General features: G+C 40.8%; 1 protein-coding gene across 1 annotated transcript; it reads left to right on the plus strand.

The window, feature by feature from the left end:
• The first annotated feature begins 2,548 nt into the window (after window positions 1-2,548).
• On the plus strand, window positions 2,549-18,734 carry PIGA (phosphatidylinositol glycan anchor biosynthesis class A). The gene is made up of 6 exons (XM_075196986.1): window positions 2,549-2,702; window positions 6,325-7,077; window positions 8,359-8,491; window positions 12,511-12,643; window positions 15,810-16,016; window positions 17,625-18,734. Exons 2-6 carry the CDS (start codon window positions 6,366-6,368, stop codon window positions 17,865-17,867), a joined length of 1,428 nt encoding a protein of 475 aa, XP_075053087.1. The 5' UTR covers window positions 2,549-2,702; window positions 6,325-6,365; the 3' UTR covers window positions 17,868-18,734.
• Window positions 18,735-19,071: the final 337 nt, after the last annotated feature.

Below are 19,071 nucleotides of genomic sequence, written 5' to 3' on the forward strand. Positions count from 1 at the left end.
CAGTGGGTAAATGTATCAAGCTGAGAGTTTTCCGGCGGTTTTGAAAAGTGGAGATGTTGCCTATAGCAACCAATCAGATTCTAGCTATCATTTTGTAGAATGTACTAAATAAATGATAGCTAGAATCAATTTTGGTTTTTCAAACCCACTGGAAAACTCTCAGCTTGATACATTTACCCCCAGATGTCACTTTACAGGAGGAGATTAAGGATCTCAGCCAAGTGCTGTGTACTGTGACAAGTGAATAACCTGTAGGGTTTCTGATTTGGCACCACCTATGGAGGAGTAATAATATCATGATGAATAACAAAGCTATGAATTAGGAGGATGGAAAACATAGTGTATTTAATTCCTATTATATATGCTATAGGCTCACTACTGATGCTGTTAGGCCTGCTACACATGCTGCTGGACAATTGGAGCTGCTATAACCAACATCTCCTGAGTTAGGTTACAAACTGGACCACATTTGGCTACCGCTGGGTCTGTTATTCTCAGCCCTCCTTCAGCATATGTAAAACCATTCTCAGACATCTCCCATAAAACTATTCAAACCAACTAAATACTGTAGCTGCATATATTCCTGAAATGCAAATAATAAACATGAAAAAAACTGTGCTTACCTCTATTTTCTTGTCACACCATCTCTTTAGCCTATATTTCAAGGTATGGTTAAACTGGACAGGGGTTGGCTGGCAGACTTTGGCCTGGGGGACAAGCATACACACAGGCCCATAAGTGACGGCCTATCCTTAAAAGGGTGGTTTTGGTACAATATATATTTATCAATATAAAAGAGGCACTGTACAGAGGTCAGCATGGGCACTTTGACCGCTGGGCAGCTACACAGCAAGCTGCAATACATTGTGTGTGCTTACACCTATCATAGTCAGCATTAACTTTTTCAGCAATTTGTACTACTGTAGCTCTTAAGTAGGACTGACGCAAACAAGCTAGCCTTTGCTTCTCAAGCGCATCAATGAATCTTGGGTGCCCACAGGGCCGTCTTTCCGACTGGGCACGATGGGCAGGTGCCCGGGGACCCAGCGGACAAGGGGTCCCGAGGCAGGACTCCTATTAAAAAAAACAAAATAAACAAAAAAAAAGTACCTTTTAGTCGGTCAGGTGGCGATCCGGCTCCCTCTTCGGTGCTGTGCTCGCAGTGAATGTCTGGCATGATGACATCATCATGGCCTGCCCCCCCCTTTGCCTTGGGCCCATAATGTTGTTGAGATGGCCCTGGTTGCCCATGACTGTTGCAGATTTCCTGGTTCTCCTTTATTGGACCACTTTTTGTAGGTACTAACCACTGCATACCAGGACCACCCCACAAGACCTGTCATTTTGGTGAGACCAGAGTCTCACCAAATTGTGATGGCTAGTCATCTAGCCATCACAATTTGGGCCTTGTCAAAGTCGCTCAGCTCCTTACACACCTACCCATTTTTCCTGCTTCCAACACATGAATTGTTCACTTGCTGCCTAATATATCCCACCCCTTGATAGGTGCTACTGTAATGAGATAATCAATGTCATTTACTTAACTTATCAGTGAGTTTAATGATGTGACTAATAGGTTTGTGTTTGTATATATATATATATATATATATATATATATATATATATATATATATATATACCAATTACAATTATAGTGTGGTATTAATTTTCTGTTGCAGAAACTGTTTTGCATTCATATTGGATCTGAATGCCCTCATATTATTCCAATTCCCCTCTATTGTCTCTCTCGCCCTCCCTTAGAATGTAAGCTCTCACAGGCAGGTTCCTCTACCCTATCTCATGTCTGCCCACTCTTCTTCCTCTGTCTGTTTTGTCTTATGCTGAATTGTTCTTGTATGTCATGTGATTTGTCCTGGCAATTGTAACCATGCATGTATTATTCTGCTTATTTGTCCCTATTGTTCTTATCAGTATGTACTTAAATAATCTTGTTGTTTATTCTAAACCTCTATATAAAACTCTGCCTAATCCTTGTAGTGCCCTATAAATAAAAGATAATATTAATAGTGATATATTTCTGTGAGCTTATGGTTTCCAGCTGACAGGTACATACTTCATATTAGGAGAGGGCTGGCAAAGTTTAGCAAGACTTGATTTAATAGTCTATTAGGAAAATTTTCAAAGATAAAAAAATGCAGGTGACCCAAGCCAAGATAGCCCACTATGGGACCGTCCTGGAGGGCAAATGCCCCCCTTCCCCTGCTTCATACATAATTTTGCACATCACTGGTATAGAATGGTGCAACCAGGGGTCTATTCTAAGAGGTGTGCATTCACACTAACACATACTACACAGTGATTTATGGAGCGTTAGTGGACTAGTTATACATGCATATTTCCTATGAAAGGAGAACACATGCCAAGAATATATTAACTCTCACTGGTTGTAAACAGACACAAATCTGCCGCATCCTCCCACACTGACAGCTGAGCCCATCTGCTCACACAGGCTGGCTGCCCGCCTCTAAGCCAATACCAGCCTGAGACCAGCCAATCACAGAGCAAACGGTGTAAGGCGAATGAGAACGCATGTAACATTGGGACGCGCTGTCCTCACGGTGCATTGTGAGCTGCGTTTGGCCTGTGCTTTGTATGGGTGGGTAACCAGGAAGAGCACCGTGCATGGAACGGCTGAGAGCCGGAGGCAGGTGGATGCAGGGAGCAGCCTCACGGCTGAGCCGGTAAGGGAAGGCTGCAGTTTCCGCAGGGACTTCAGTCTCAGCTTTTTATTTATATAATATTACACAATACAGTTTCTGGTTTGTTTTTATTAACACAGGATGTATTTCACAGCAGCAGCAAAGTGGATCAAATGATTTTTTTGTTGTTGACATTTTTGTTTTGTTTTTACAAAATATCTTTTTACTTTAAATGGAGTAAAGACAGTTTCATGTTAGTCTATTTAGATTTTCCTTATAACGTACATGGACATTTTTTTCTGCTTTTGCTTATTTGCAGGGCTGTATTTGTTTGTTTTCTTGCTATTCAAATAAATTCCGTAAAAAATGTAACTTGATCCCAAATGTAATTAAAAAAAAAGGTCTGTTTTCAATATTTGTTTCATACTTTTGAAGAGGCATACAATATGCACATGCATTTTTACAGTACTTTCTCATCATAGGGACACCGCTCTATACAGCACCACCTGTACACTGTAATCAGATTAGTTTGCCACAGGCAGGTAGTCCAAGAGTGACAAGCAGGCAGTGGGCTTGTGGGTGACAGACAAGCAGGCAGTGGGCTTGTGGGTGACAGACAAGCAGGCAGTGGGCTTGTGGGTGACAGACAAGCAGGCAGTGGGCTTGTGGGTGACAGACAAGCAGGCAGTGGGCTCGTGGGTGACTGGCAGGCCGTGGGTGACTTGCAGGCAGGCCGGCCGTGGGCTCGCGGGTGACTGGCAGGCAGGCCGCGGGCTCGTGGGTGGCAGGAAGGCCGCGGGCTCGTGGGTGACAGGCAGGCCACGGGCTCGTGGGTGGCAGGCCGCGGGCTCGTGGGTGGCAGGCCGCAGGCTCGTGGGTGACAGGCAGGCAAGCCGTGGGTGGCAGGCCGGCCGTGGGTTTCGTGGGTGACAGGCAGGCCGGCCGTGGGTGACAGGCAGGCAGGCCGGCCGTGGGTGGCAGGCAGGCCGTGGGTGGCAGGCCGGCAGTGGGTGGCAGGCAGGCAGGCCGGCGGTGGGTGGCAGGCAGGCCGGCGGTGGGTGGCAGGCAGGCCGGCCGTGGGTGACAGGTAGGCAGTGGGCTCGGGGGGTGACGGACGGACACAGTAGGCTCGGGGGGGGTGACGGACAGACAAGCAGGCAGTGGGCTCGGGGTTGACGGACCAACAGGCAGTGGGCTCAGGGGAGGGGGGAGGGGTAGCAGACAGACAGACAATCAGACAGTGGGTTTAAGTTTAGAGGAGCTGAGCTCTGCATTGGAAGTCTTGAAAATGGCATTCGATCTGATTAGAATGTACAGGCAGTGCTGACCAGCGTGGCGCTGGTTTATTTAAGAAGTATCTATTTATAAAAACGCACATACATTGGGCATACGCAGGTCTGTATTCAACAAGGTAGCGGATCTGTAAAGATACGTCAGTTGATGAATACAGTTCTAGGTGCGCTGTGCTCTAACAGACAGTACACTGCAGGATACAGCCAATACATATGTGGAATATAAATTGCGATCACCAAACCTAATTGAATATGCCCCAAGGAGTCTTAATATAACAATGTTACAAGCTGTTCTAAACAGAATGGTGTTGTATTTGAATTAAAAAGGAATATCTCTCTGTGATACAAAAATGACAGTTTGATGTTGGCCTATGCCCGTTTTCCAAGGTGCTTAAACTGGTTCTTCACCACAAATAAGAGTTTTGTTATTTGACATATAGTCCACAGTAACACATTGTGATATATTTTTAAACTGTTTTTGTGCTCCTGCCACTGGATATCAGACAAATTTTCAGTATTCCTGTTTATAGAGAGAGGGAGAATGTTTTAGGTGCAACAGTGCAGTTGTTATGGATAAATGGGCACTTGATAATTCTACAGGCGCCACTTGAAAAGAAAAACATGGATTCTGCCCACCTGTCACTCTAAATTGCCATATTCATCCAGATATGCAACATTCTCTATACTCTAATGTACATAGTTTTAATCTTATGACCTTTTTCTTGGTATTTAAATTGACTGCACTATTTGCACTCTCCTGTGTCTAAATATACATATACATGTAGCCATATAGTGTTACATCACATATAGTAAATATGCAAACAGATCAGGTATTTTTGTTTTCATAAACTAGAACAAAATTTGTTAAAAGGATTAATTATTAACAGAATTAAAAATAAATTTTCATATTGCTCTGCTTTATTGTGGTGACTTGGCAAATAAGGAAACTGCATTGTGAGTCATGCCCAGAAGCCTAGATGACCCTGTTGGTTTTCATGTACTATATATTTCTGAAAATAGATGGCATTGTTATCAGTGAGGTGGGGCACCCATCGTATAACTGCAGAGGAGTGTAAAAGGTGTTTATTGGTAGTCATTTAGGAATACATTTCCCATAAACCATGAACTGAGGTTGGATTTCTGGATCATATATTTTATAAATTGTTATCTGTGTCTAAAACTTAAATAAATGTCTTATTGGGCATCTCGCAAAAAATATTATAAAAATGTGTTTGGTTTGTCTGCAGATGGATTAGTCACGTCTTGAACCTAAAATACTATACGTTTAAAGGACCAAGTTTAAAAGTTCTCGTCCCTCACTGGAAAATGTAAATGGTGACACCATTGTGTCTATTTTGCAAATACAACCCCTATCCTATCTGTAAGCATTTGTTGTATATACATGGTACCTCTACGGGAGGTCCGCAGTGGGTTGGCCGTAGTGAGTCCTTGGGTCTATAGTCAGCCTCCTCTTCCACGTCCACGTCACAAACCCCAAGTCATCATGTTCGAACTCCGTAGTACAACTAGATTTTTGTGTTACTCTGTTCAAATCCAATGATGTCTGCAAAAAGACATGGGGGCAATTGTAGGTAGAGGGTTTAATAAAGCCAGGATGACAGGTACGCATGACAGGCATGTTGGGGGAGTAAAGTGCTATACAAACTATTAGAGTGTATATAACGTACTCTTACAGATTGGTTACCGATTATATTTGCAAAATAGACTTTGGGGGGAATTCAGTTCAGCGTGTTCTCCTGTAGGAGCCCCGCGCAATGACACTCCGTGACACCGTCTGGGTTGAAATCTACCGTAACTATCGGTAATCTGTACAACCGCACATTACACGAGCTTTCTGCGGGACCTTGCACTGTATTGACTCAACCCTCTTGGAGTCTGTTTTGCACATTTAACCCCTATCGGCAGATTCAATTATCCACAATGGACACGCTTTTCTTTACCGTTACTTTGGTAAAAAGTAACGCTGAGTTTTGCTCGCACCTCTATGGGGCACGAGTTAAAAAAATAAATCTGCGTTACTTCAGGCAAAAAAATATCTGCACGAGCTGTCTCATGGCTCTTCTGGAGGCACGTCCTGCGGATGTTTAGGGAATTGAATCTGCACCTAGCTGTCGCACTGATCTTGAAAGAAAAATAAGTAAATTATTTTAATAGAAGCCACTGGGGTGTTACTATTATACAGTAAGGGGGACAATGTTCATTACATTATAGATGTTTCAATTTGAATAAAAACAATTGCTTGTATGAACCTATGTGTGTATAATACTATAAATATTTAAGTCTGTTATCCAATGTATTTTCACTTAGTTTTTAAAAATGGTTGATGTGTGATGTCTGTGTTTGCTCTATAGATCCACGCAGTGGGGATCTCACCACCCCACCCATCTCCGCCATGGTTCACCCCAGAGGGGAAGGGGGCAGGTACTGTTCCCATAGTAACTCTTACACCACTACAGAAGTTGCGCACCCCCCTCGCAGGACCCACAGCATATGTATGGTCTCTGACTTCTTTTATCCAAACATGGGCGGGGTGGAAAGTCACATCTATCAGCTGTCGCAGTGCCTGATTGAGAGAGGACACAAGGTTATAATCGTCACTCACGCATATGGGGAGCGGAAAGGAATCCGCTACCTCACCAATGGCCTGAAAGTATATTACTTGCCACTGAAGGTGATGTATAACCAGTCCACGGCCACCACACTATTGCATAGTCTACCTCTCCTGAGAAATATATTCGTAAGGGAGCAGGTCTCTGTGGTTCATTCACACAGCTCTTTTTCTTCCATGGCCCATGATGCGCTCTTCCATGCTAAGACTATGGGTCTCCACACAGTATTTACCGACCACTCACTGTTTGGATTTGCCGATGTCAGCTCCGTGCTCACCAACAAGCTTCTCACCGTATCGCTATGTGATACCAACCACATCATCTGCGTTTCTTACACCAGCAAAGAAAACACTGTGCTCAGAGCGGCGCTGAACCCCGAGATTGTCTCTGTGATCCCCAATGCCGTGGACCCCACAGACTTCACCCCAGACCTACATAAAAAGAAGACTAGTAAGATCACCATTGTGGTGGTCAGCCGACTTGTTTACAGAAAAGGTAACACGTTGTCCTTGGCATCAGTTTCCATAATATGTTGGCAATCCTTTATAACAGGTGTGGTTACTCCTGCTACTCATTCATTCAACTTAGTTGTATATTTAAAGATTTCCACCTTCAGACAAGTTTAATTCATTGAGCTGGATTTGCCCTCTTGCAGCCTTATTAAATACATGGTTTCATTGGTCTGGCTTCCTTGTCTTTCACCATAGCCTTTATATCCTATCTGCAGAGATTTTATTTGTGTTGCCTCTGGATATGACAGAGATCAACTCTGCTCTTTGCATTGGATACAACTGTCAGCATGGGAGTTTTCTGTGTTCCAGGGTAAACCGTTATGGCTAATTCATACAAAGACCGTTGTATGAATTAACCATAGGAAACAGGAAAGGTCCAAGTATTGATCCTTTGGATATATAGGAAAGGGTGCAGCCATTTGTGTTGTGTTTGACACTCACTTTATTCTTTTTATATTTTAACAGAGAACTTTTTGCATAACCTGCAATCATTTGTATAAATCGTGAAATTCTTCGAATTTCACGACCCTTTGAAATGAATGACCCTATTAGAGTTTGTCTAACCTATACTAGTAATACTGTCAGTGTAAATTGTACTATCGTAAAACATTTGAACAGGAGTGCGAGGTGGTTGTCAGCCGTCTGTGATTGGACAGAGCCACTATTAACCAGTCACACAGTTGAACAGGAGTGCGAGGTGGTTGTCAGCCGTCTGTGATTGGACAGAGTCACTATTAACCAGTCACACAGTTGAACAGGAGTGCGAGGTGGTTGTCAGCCGTCTGTGATTGGACAGAGTCACTATTAACCAATCACACACACCCTTTTTCTCTAGACTCCACCTAGCTCTGTGGCCGTTATCCACACTGGGTGGAGGAATCCTCTAAGAGGTGTAGTGAGAGTATCAGAAATGTTCTTTCTGTTTGTGGTTACTGCATTGATTGTGAGGGAGCCTTGTAAACTGCTACCTGCAAATGGTAACCAAGGTGCTGGCTACTTTTAATTATGTTTGGAAGCTTTTTGTAATCATCGGCCAGCAGGGGAAGTCATTCTCTAGCCTAAACCATTCCGCAGGGGGACGCAGCTTCTCTGTATCAAAAAAGTTCTTGTGAAAGAAATGTACAAATCTGTATGGCAGGTATTGCCCAGATTGTAGGCAAAATAATAAGCATACATTATAAATACATGATCACAGACCAGATCCAGTTAAAAAAAAGTATTTTTTTCTCAGTGTATTAGTACAGTCCCCTATTGTTTCTTATAGGAATTGACTTGCTGAGTGGAATCATTCCTGAAATGTGCCAGAAATACCCAGAACTGCACTTTCTTATTGGGGGTGAGGGGCCCAAGAGGATCATTTTGGAAGAAGTAAGAGAACGATACCAGCTCCATGACAGGTAACACAATAATGTTTATTTATCTTCTGGAAAAAAATATAAATGCAAATCATGCTTTATTGTCTCCTTGGGCACTCTCCTGAAATATTGATTAATACCACTGAGGAATGTGTTGGAACAGCGATGGGGACCAGGCGGCCCACCAAGCTTTCACCTGTGGCCACCAGCTCCTTTCTCTTTTATGTCTCGTCTTCTTCCTCACTCTAAAGCTCAGCTTTATGGCCCAGCCAGTTTATCAAATAAGTGAATGGGGAGGCTGAGTATTGTTTTAGAGCAAAAGGATGGTATGAGAGGCATTTTATGGTAAATGGATTCTAAAGGGCATTTTTGTTTTAATGGACATTGTGAGGGGTCCGAGGGGTGTTTTGAAATCAGTGGGACTTTGACATGTATAGAAATCTGAGGGGTATTTTGGTGTGCATGTGTGATTTATTCAAATGGAAATTTCCACTTTTTGAATAAATATATGCTTTTAACGTACTCTTTTTCTCAATAATAATGTGTTGCCCTTTTGAAGAAATGTGTTGTCCAACCATTCTGATTTAGGGAAGGGAAATGCAATTTATTTGTCATTATATTTAGTTGTCAGTGAGAATTGTGACAAAGGGAGGTGTTTGCCACAGGCTTCTAAGAGAAGAGACAGGTATTTAGCTGACAATCTGCAGAGAAAGGCTGCAAACAGAGTTAAACATTTGTGTAGTTGTTCACTTAAGTTAAAGAGATACAGGTGAAGGACGTATGTGTGACAAAATAATAGTAAAGAGTCTGATTTAACTTACATATTTTGAAGTGGTTTAAAAATCATCTTTTCCACAACAAGCAGCAGCATGACCCGGTGTGTCTGCAATCAAACAGAACACCTGCAACGAATTTCCTTTTTAAAGGCAAAGTGGGAGTGTCATCAGGCTATCGTGTTAGAGCTGTGGGAGGAGTATAAACTGTTTAAGGCTGTCTGTTTCATTGCTCGGTTGTGACCAATGCTGGATAGCAGCCAGTGGCTAGTGAGTTGGTCTCTTTCTATCTAGCGTTGGGGTCACAAGAAAGAGTGTGGAACTCTATGCTGTCAATTTACTTTACCATCCTAACAATAAAAGCAACGTTGAAAAGCAAGAAGGTGTTCCTGTGTGCTTCACCTGAAGTGTGCCCATGTCACAGAATGTATACAAAGAAATGGTGACAGTAAGAAGAGGTTTTAGGAGGACAATAGGTTGGACAGAATGATTTAGTGCAGGCCTGTCCAACCTGCGGCCCTCCAGGTGTTGTGAAACTACAAGCTCCAGCATGCTTTGCCAGTAGACAACATGTTGATAGCGGGAAGGGCATGCTGGGACTTGTAGTTTCGCAACATCTGGAGGGCCGCAGGTTGGACAGGCCTGATTTAGTGTCTTTGTATCTTTGGTCATTTATACTGAAAAACGAAATGAAGTTACTTGTTTATATTTGTTCCCCTTTAAATGAAGAGACTGCTTCTGTATAACATTATGTACTAGTTCCACTACTAGTACTAATGGCTTATTTCCAACATAGAGCTCTGACAGATGGAAATTTCTGGGAAAAGCATAATTTGTTCTTCCTGCTCTATAAAACATTATTAGATGACCTCTAACCTCTGTTTTTATAAAGTAATTCAAAACCGTATTCCAAGCTGCAGCCTGATGAGATTTACCCACCCTGTGTCTGGGGGCTGACTCCTGTTTATCCCGTTACTTGCTGGAAAGCCTTAGGAACACACATTTTGTGTAAATAAATATATTACTTGTATTGCTCCAACTGTATAAAACACGGTGTTCTTTACTTTTAAATAAAGTCAGTGCTTTTTTTGTCGTAGAACTCACCAGAACTGAGTTCCGGCACTTTTTTTTGATGGATTTTCCAAGTTTTCAAAGTAACTTTTGAACATTTTGATGTTTGGTCCATGTGGTCTTGAATCACCCTGTCGAGTGTAGCAGGTCGGCGGCACAATCATTAAAACAGTGCATGCTGGCTGCTTGTGTGTCGAGTCTGATGCATGCGTGCTTCGTCCGCTCTGGTTGTGATGGCGCTGCTCGGGTTGTGGCGCTGCTCAGCTTGTGATTGGTCGTGTGGTTGCGTGCTTACTGCGGGTGGCGACCGTAATGTTTCGTTACACAACTGATGTGTGTGGGTGTGTGTACAGTGATTGACTACGTGATGTGAGCTCCGGCACATTTTTATAAAGTCATCTCTTCTCAGTTAGTAAATGAGGCGTCACAAGGCTTGTAGCATAGTGGAAATGTACAGCTTTTAGTAGAAAAAGGTGATTTTACTAGAAGTAAATGTTAGGACCTATTGGCTTTTATGAAGTTGAGATGCCTGTATACACTGTGGGGTTTAAAGGTGCACCCAGTAGGTGATAGGTTATCGCATGGTTCTTCCGCTAAGAGGTGCTAGTGCTCTCGGTGTTGGTACAGGCACCCCTTTATGGTACTTTTTGTTGTTGGCTGGGCCTTATGGCACTTTTTTATTCACATATTTGATTCTTGGCACTTATGCATATAGCATTTTATTTTTCTATATTTTCCATGCCAATAGTAAAGCGCTATGGAATTTGCTGGCGTTACGTAAATAAATGTTGATGATAATTTATTGTCTCTGTGGAGTTTGAGTGAGACCCTCTGGTCACCCACTCCCAAGTTGAAGAATCCAGTTACACGGTGGAAGCTTCAGTTGACCTTGGGGATAAAGGGGCTCACACAAGCCTTGCAATGAAGGTGGGCCTGAAGATCCTTGCTCCCTAAGGGACCTTATGGCTCCATGGTTTAGGGATCAACAGGGCCCTTCTCCTTTTCGAGAGGGTCCAAAGACCAAAGCCCCCTTCAGTCTTTACACTACACCTGGTTATAGGATCACGCACCTCAGGCTTCACTAAAATCTGTAAAATGTAATTGGAGGTAGGGACTTGTTAACAATATTAATGTTAATATCCATAATCTCTCTGTGTTATGTTCCAGCAATGCTTTCTTTCTGAACTGTGATCTACATGCTCTTTATTCTTGTCCTTTGTCTAATGCCAGTGAACTTTACTGCAAAGAAAACATATGAGTCAGATTTATTAGGCATTCTAATAGACTGGAAAGAAGGATTGCTCACTAGTGTTGTTGTGTATAGAGAATTAAATTAGAAAAGTGAAGGATTTGTAGTTATAATACACAGTAAATTGGACATTTTCTTATATGTTGTACTAAAGTGTTTTCCCTGTGGGCTGACATGATCTGTCCACTTCAAAAATGCTTTGTGTGGCTGTCAGTGACTTAATTATGGAGAGATTTCGGAGAGTTACTTCAGTGGTTTCCTAGATGTAGAGAATGCTCTTCTCCTTGTAACAGAGTATTCTATTTATTAAATGTGACTCACCCTTTTTTTATGACTACTAAACAGGTTTGAATAGTCCCCTTGCTTTATAAGCCACAGGCTGTTGCTTTTAACAGTTTCCGCCCAGCCTGCTAGAAGTTTGAAAGGTTGTTGTGGGGTAGAGGGTGAAGAGACAGACCACATAAAGGGGCAGATGATTGCTTGTGAGCATGACAATGCAGCATGTGATTGTTGGTTGTGGCTGTCAATCAGTCACATGACCACTATAATATGTTATAGAAGGCGTCCTGTGCCTTCAGATCACTAGGTTATTGGCTCGCACGTGCCATCCTGCAAATTTTACTAAATGCATTGATTTTTCTTTCTTTACATCTTTCTATACGCTTCAGCCATTCACTTATCTATCTATCGGACAGTTGTTTCTTTTTGTTTTCCTGTGATATGACACAGTGCTGCTCTTTCTATACAATTGTATCCTTTGCAGACACAGCAGATCTGAATATGTGAACACATAGCTAATAAAAAATCCACAAAGAAGCTAGTAAGAAAAAACAATATATTTAGTAAAATTAACACACTTGCCTATACAGGGCAATACATTGGTCAACTTGATGGTGGAGAAACTGATTTAGGTGCCAATAATTAGATTATTATTGTAATTAACTCTGTTTTTATATTGTGGCTTTTAGAGTGCAGCTCTTAGGTGCTCTAGAACATCAAGAGGTGCGGAATGTCCTAGTGAAAGGGGACATATTCCTGAATACATCCCTTACTGAAGCCTTCTGCATGGCAATTGTGGAAGCTGCTAGCTGTGGATTACAGGTATTTTGCTGGATTATTACATTTTTATTTTATTCCTATTTCTTCTTAATCAGATCGTCAATCTTCACTATTTATTGTCATGTCAATGATGGGTTATTTCCATGTCTTGATTTAGTACAGTTTACTACAGGGAACAGTTCATCATGTTGTTTAATAATTTTTATTTATTTATAGTAATGAACAATTCTGTATAAAAATATAAAAATAAAATAGTATTTATCCTTCACTTAATCCTTCGCTGTGGTTCACCACTCTCTGAAACCAGCTCCTCTCCATCTTTGACAAGTAATGCACCATAATGTCACAATGAATACATACCAAGAAAATCCTCATATTGACCAATGTATCTCCCTGGGCTCATTGATCTGTCACTTTTATTGGTATAAATCCAGTACATAACTTCAATGGTCCCTGTGTTATGTTTGATAACTATTTGTTATTTAAGTAATAGTCGAAGAGCTGGTCAATAAATTCCCTCGCTGGAGGAGATGAAGGCTTGTCTAATATTATAGGCTAAATATATGTTTTTACTATAATACTGAATTCTATTGGTAATAGTGATTGTTTTAGTGCATTGCCATAGCTGCATTCAGCTCATTTTTTATGTGATAACATCTCTGTCTGTTGTGAAAGTGACAGCAAGTTTATATAGGTTATCAAAGGTGGGAATGTGAAGGGAACCTATTGGATCCTCTTCAGTCAGGCTTTCGCTCTCAACACTCCACAGAGACTGCACTGACCAAGGTTGTCAATGATTTGATCACAGCAAAAAGTAATAACCATTACTCTCTTCTAATTCTCCTGGATCTCTCTTCTGCATTTGACACTGTTGACCACTCTCTCCTCATACAAACGCTACAATCCTTAGGTCTTGAAGGCTTTCAGTGTTAATTTCTCTGGATCCACCTCTGCTCCGCTTCCTTTATCAGATGGAGTACCACAAGGCTCAGTCCTAGGTCCTCTGCTATTCTCTATATACACCACTTCTCTTGGAATACGAATAAGCCTCTTTTGGATTTCAGTATCATCTCTATGCGGATGATACCCAAATCTATCTATCCTCTCCTGCTCTTTCACCATCTGTGTTGTCTTGACTGTCTTTCTGCAATTTCATCTTGGATGTCTTCTCACCAACTCAAACTCAATCTTTCAAAAACTGAATTACGGTAATAATATTCCCACCCAAAAACAGAAGCTTCCAGCCTGACATTTCTATTTCTGTTGATAACATGACCAAAAATCCCACCCCGTAAGCTTGTTGCCTAGGTGTAATCCTTGACTCACAACTGTCGTTTATTCTCTACATCAACTCTATATCTAAATCATGTTACATACACCTAAAGAACATTTCCAGAATATGCACATATCTTGCACAAGACACCGCAAAAACATTAATTCATGCACTCATCATCTCCCGCATCGACTATTGCAATTCCCTCCTTACTGGTCTTCCCAAAGTCAGACTTGAACCCCTACAATCTATTTTGCACGCAGCGGCTAGATTGATTTTCCTTGCAAACGGTTATTCCTCTGCTGAGCAACTCTGTCAGTCTCTACATTGGCTGCCTGTATTTCAACGAATCCAATATAAAATTCTTCTACTAACATATAAGGCCGTCAACAAAATTGCAGCGACATACATCTCCTCACTGGTCTCAAAATATCTTACAAATCGACACCTCCGTTCTGCACAAGATCTGCGTCTCTCTTCCGCTCTCATCACTTCCTCCCATTCCTGGTTACAGGACTTTTTTCGGGCTGTACCCACTTTGTGGAATTCCCTCCCTCACACAGTAAGACTTTCCTTTAGTCTTCAAACCATCAAGTGTTCTTTGAAATTCCACCTCTTCAGACAAGCTTATGATTTTCCTCAACCACCATCTTAATCTCCCTAGATTACCCTATTACCACCCACTACACAGCTAACACAAGACAACAACCCTCTGACCAACACTACCACACACACAGCCCACTCAATACTTTTACCTTTGCATTCTAGCTGGTCCATTGTGCAATATGATGTAGCATGTGTACTTGTGTTTCAATCTCTCATTGTCCTATAGATTGTAAGCTTGGGAGCAGGGTTCTCTTACCTCTCTGTCTGTATGTATTACCCAGTATTGTCTTATTAATGTTTGTTCCCAATTGTAAAGCGCTACGGAATTTGCTGGCGATATATAAGTGTTGATGATGATGATGAACTGCCATCCAGTACTTCAGCTGCTAAAAAAAGTTAGCTCCCTGTAATCTTAAGAGAGCGACTGTGAGGCACACAGAAACCGCTAATATTGTGAAGGGAGTGGCTGTGAGGCACACAGAGAGATCAGGGGGTAAATGTATTAAGCAGCGGATTTCTGTCCAAATACAGACAAGGGGCCTATTTATCAATGTGTGTTAAATCATTAACCATTCATTGTACTATATATTGGTGAGGAAAACACAACGTTTTATTGTACCTACTTTTAATTAAGATGCAAACAAAATTTTCCACATCAATTACAGTTGTTGAATAGCGTATAGGAGAGTGAAAATAATTATGTAAATTAAGATCTTAACGACTGTGTTCCTTATCATTAAATGGCTCTCTATAATGTCTAGAACTGGTATTGTGTCAGTCTGGGGTTTCCAAGGAGAGTAGTAGGGGTGATACAGCAATAGCCGTAAAATGTTAAAAGCAGGAGCTCCATTCAATGTAATTGAATTATGCAAAATACCTGATTGCACTTTGTCTGACTTGAACTATAAGCAGATTTTGGCAGATTACACTATCTAGAGACAATGTATTCATTTTTTGATTGAAAAATGTATGATTTATTTTGCATAAGGATCCATAAAAACAGACCTAAAACATTACATTGAAGTGTACAGCGTTGCAGTGCAGCTGAAACACAATACACCATGATATGACATGTCAAGTACAGCACTATTCATTCATCACTACAAAAAGACAACTGTTCAAAAAAGCAATGGATGTGAGAGGGAGGTAGGTGAGGGGGGGGGAAGGGGAATGACGGGCCTGAAGCTATATTAATACACATATGAGCGCTGCTCATAAAGGAGAATAGAATGTTGGTACATGTATGTCATTGGAGTCAATGCTGCACCTTCTGAGTTCTTTACAGCATGACATCGGTCATCAATTTTCAGCTTTATGTTGTTGTAACAGGTGGTGAGCACAAGAGTTGGGGGAATCCCGGAGGTACTGCCTGAGAATTTCATTATCCTGTGTGCGCCCTCTGTAAAGTCTCTGTGTGCTGGGTTAGAGAAGGCTATTGACCAGTTACAAGCAGGAACATTACCAGGCCCTGAAGTTATCCACAACACGGTAAAAACTTTTTATACATGGAGAGAAGTCGCTGAGAGAACTGAAAAAGTAAGTTCATCTGCATAGTTTTTTTTTTTTTCTTTTTTGTTTTTTTTTCTTTTAAATATTTCCCAAAAATTAAATAAACAAGCACACACCTGTAATTTATTATATTAGAAATTGATTTTTTTCTTCCCTATAGATATATAGATAGATAAATTGTAAATAGTCTTCAAAAAGAATTATGCATTCTGATTTTGTCATGCATCATATGAATAAAATTTAAAATTGCATTTCATTTTAATGCCAACAAGTGCTAAAAACACTGTCATTTGAATACAATTTCAGTGCACACATTTTTACTTTTTTAAGAATATAAGTTATATCAATGGGGACACTGCTATAGATGTTAAAGTGTTATGGAATGCTACTGCCAATATATCATTAACATAACACCCGACAAATATGTCCAGTAAACAGTGGCTTCTTAGTATATAGCTGGAGCAAGGCTCTATACGTACCTCTTGTTTAATGGATGTTAAAATCCCAGAGCATGCTACATTACCTTCACACACTCACACTATCTTCTGGGGTGGTGAGGTGCCACTAGAGGTAGGCAATACAGTCACTGTACTTGTTCCTGCCACTGCTTCACCTGTAAGTTCCTATAAAGAGACCTTGCAAGTAACAGAACAGTTCTGCTCAGGGAGAAATCCAGGTTAAAATTACTGTACTAACGGTAATAATGGCCAGGCCGCGTTACTTTTGGCAGTAACACGTCAAATTGAATTCACTCCTAAATATTAAACGTTTGCTAATATGTAAGAACCGAACAGGCGTTACGTAACAAAACACCACATATGTTCCATGTTTAACCTCTGTGTAATTTTCCAGAGGATGTAGAAAACGATATAAGCTCAGAATTAAGGTGATGGTTACAACACTGTATGGTTATATGTGCAGTCCAACACTGTGGTCATGCAATTTATTACATACAGATAAACATGTATCAAGTAGTACATATGACCAGAGTTGCCACCCTTATGCATAATATATAGAGACAATGTAGCGTGGCGACCATCACCTTAATGCTGAGCTTATAGCATTTTCTACATCACCACTTTTATATCCAAATTTATACCAAGTACCTTTGCGCCTAGGGGAATCTATCTCCATATTCACATCTGAGGGGCTGGGACTTCCCTTTACTTTCACCCCCTTTAGTAAGGCAGCAACCCTCACTAGTAAATATGGAGCGCTGGTTCCCACCCCTGATTCCTTGTCATTTTTCAGAGGCCTATAAATAAAGCATAATAATAATATATTCTGACATAAAGGAAAAGTGGAAGTGTTGCCTATAAGCAACCAATCAGATTATAGCTTTGTCTAGTACATTCTAGAAAATGATCGCTAGAATTTGGTTGCTATGGGCAACACATCCACTTTTTTTTCCTTTGTAGAAGGTTTGATAAATCTACACCCAAGTGTACTTATGATAATTAAAAACAATAAAAAAAATTGTAGTTCCTTTTTTGGTCTCAAATACTGTTTTGCAGTATATAAAGCAAATTCCATATGTCTAAGCCACAGTCCATCACACTGAATACTGTTGTTTTATCTATAATATACCATAGAAAACTGCACTACACATACCTGTCTTTTGTGTTCTCCCCCTAGGTGTATGATCGTGTTGCTAATGAGACCGTCTTACCTATGAACGAAAGACTGGAGACACTGATAACTCAGTGTGGCTTAGTCACTGGCTGCATCTTTGCCCTGTTTGTAGTAGTTAGTTTTTTATGTCTAGTCCTCCTGAGGTGGACAACCCCAGACTACCTGATTGACATCGCTGTTAATGCCACAGGGCCAGAAGGAGCCTGGACGAGAAAACACTGTACTAAGAAATCACGGAACAAATGACCATTACAAACTGTGAAAAGGCAATTCTGTCTATGGAAAGACTTCCATTAAGTCTTTTGGAGTCTGCCGGGAGATGTGCTGTCATTATTTTAGTGTTAGAGCACTTACAGTCTCTACCATTACATCTTTAGATTGTACGCTTTGACCTTCAAAGTATTTTTTCAGCGGACACTTCTGTTTTCTTAACCAGTTTACGTCATACTTTTCCAGGTTATCCTAGGCCAACGTTTCCTCCTGCCTCCGAATGTCTTTGCGTGTTGGTTACCAACCTTCTGTTGCACTCGCTGCCTATAATTGCACTGTGCTTTCATTGCCATGTTCCCTGCTGGTATATTAAGTTTGAGAAGTTCAAAATGTTTTGCCTAAATGACCTATTGCTTTTTACCAAATAGCGCAAACTCTGATATTTATTTATATATATATTTTTTTTCGAAATAATCAGGATGGATCATTAAGTTGGTAGCCGGACATTTCCCTACTTTGGACAGCAATAAGGACAGTCAGTATTTTTACATATTTAGTAGACCGTGCAGTTAGAACAAATATGTATTTAGTTTTCCCGGATGTACAAAATATTGCAATGCAGATAACGGCTGCATTTCTGGGAAAAAATATGCATACTTACGAATACTGTGGGTTATTTGTTAACAAAACTTTATGTGCGCGTTAAAGAGACGTTTGCTTTAATCGGAGCTCAAACACTAACATGAGACTTGTTTAGTAAGATGGTGCAGAGAGCAATGATGTGCTGTAATCAATATCGGTTAAATATGGGCTTTTAGAAGTGTAGTGTAGGCAGACAAGGACGAGCTTATATTTGATTTATAGCTATTGGGTACAGCAAGTGTTCTACGTGCACCTTTTTTTTTTTTTTTTATTAAACATGACTGTGCAATCACCCAAGGGGACCGATCACAGATAATCTAATTTGTTATGTTTTTGTGCTCTTTTTAACCATGTCAGTAAATTACTCACATTGTTTAACTTGCACTAGACCAAATCTGCTTGGTTGGAATGTGTTAATACATATTGGAACTTTGACAGTATCTATTCTGAGTAGTTTTATGAAGGCTTTTAACACTCCTGTGACTAGTCTAGTTTATAGAAATATCTACAGAAAGTTATACATATGTCCATACCGTATAATACTGTTGTTGCATTATATCAGAGTTTAAGGGACCTATAATAAACCTATAATTTATAT

Source organism: Mixophyes fleayi, chromosome 2 (genome assembly GCF_038048845.1).
Source record: "Mixophyes fleayi isolate aMixFle1 chromosome 2, aMixFle1.hap1, whole genome shotgun sequence".
Taxonomy (NCBI): Eukaryota; Metazoa; Chordata; class Amphibia; order Anura; family Limnodynastidae; genus Mixophyes; species Mixophyes fleayi.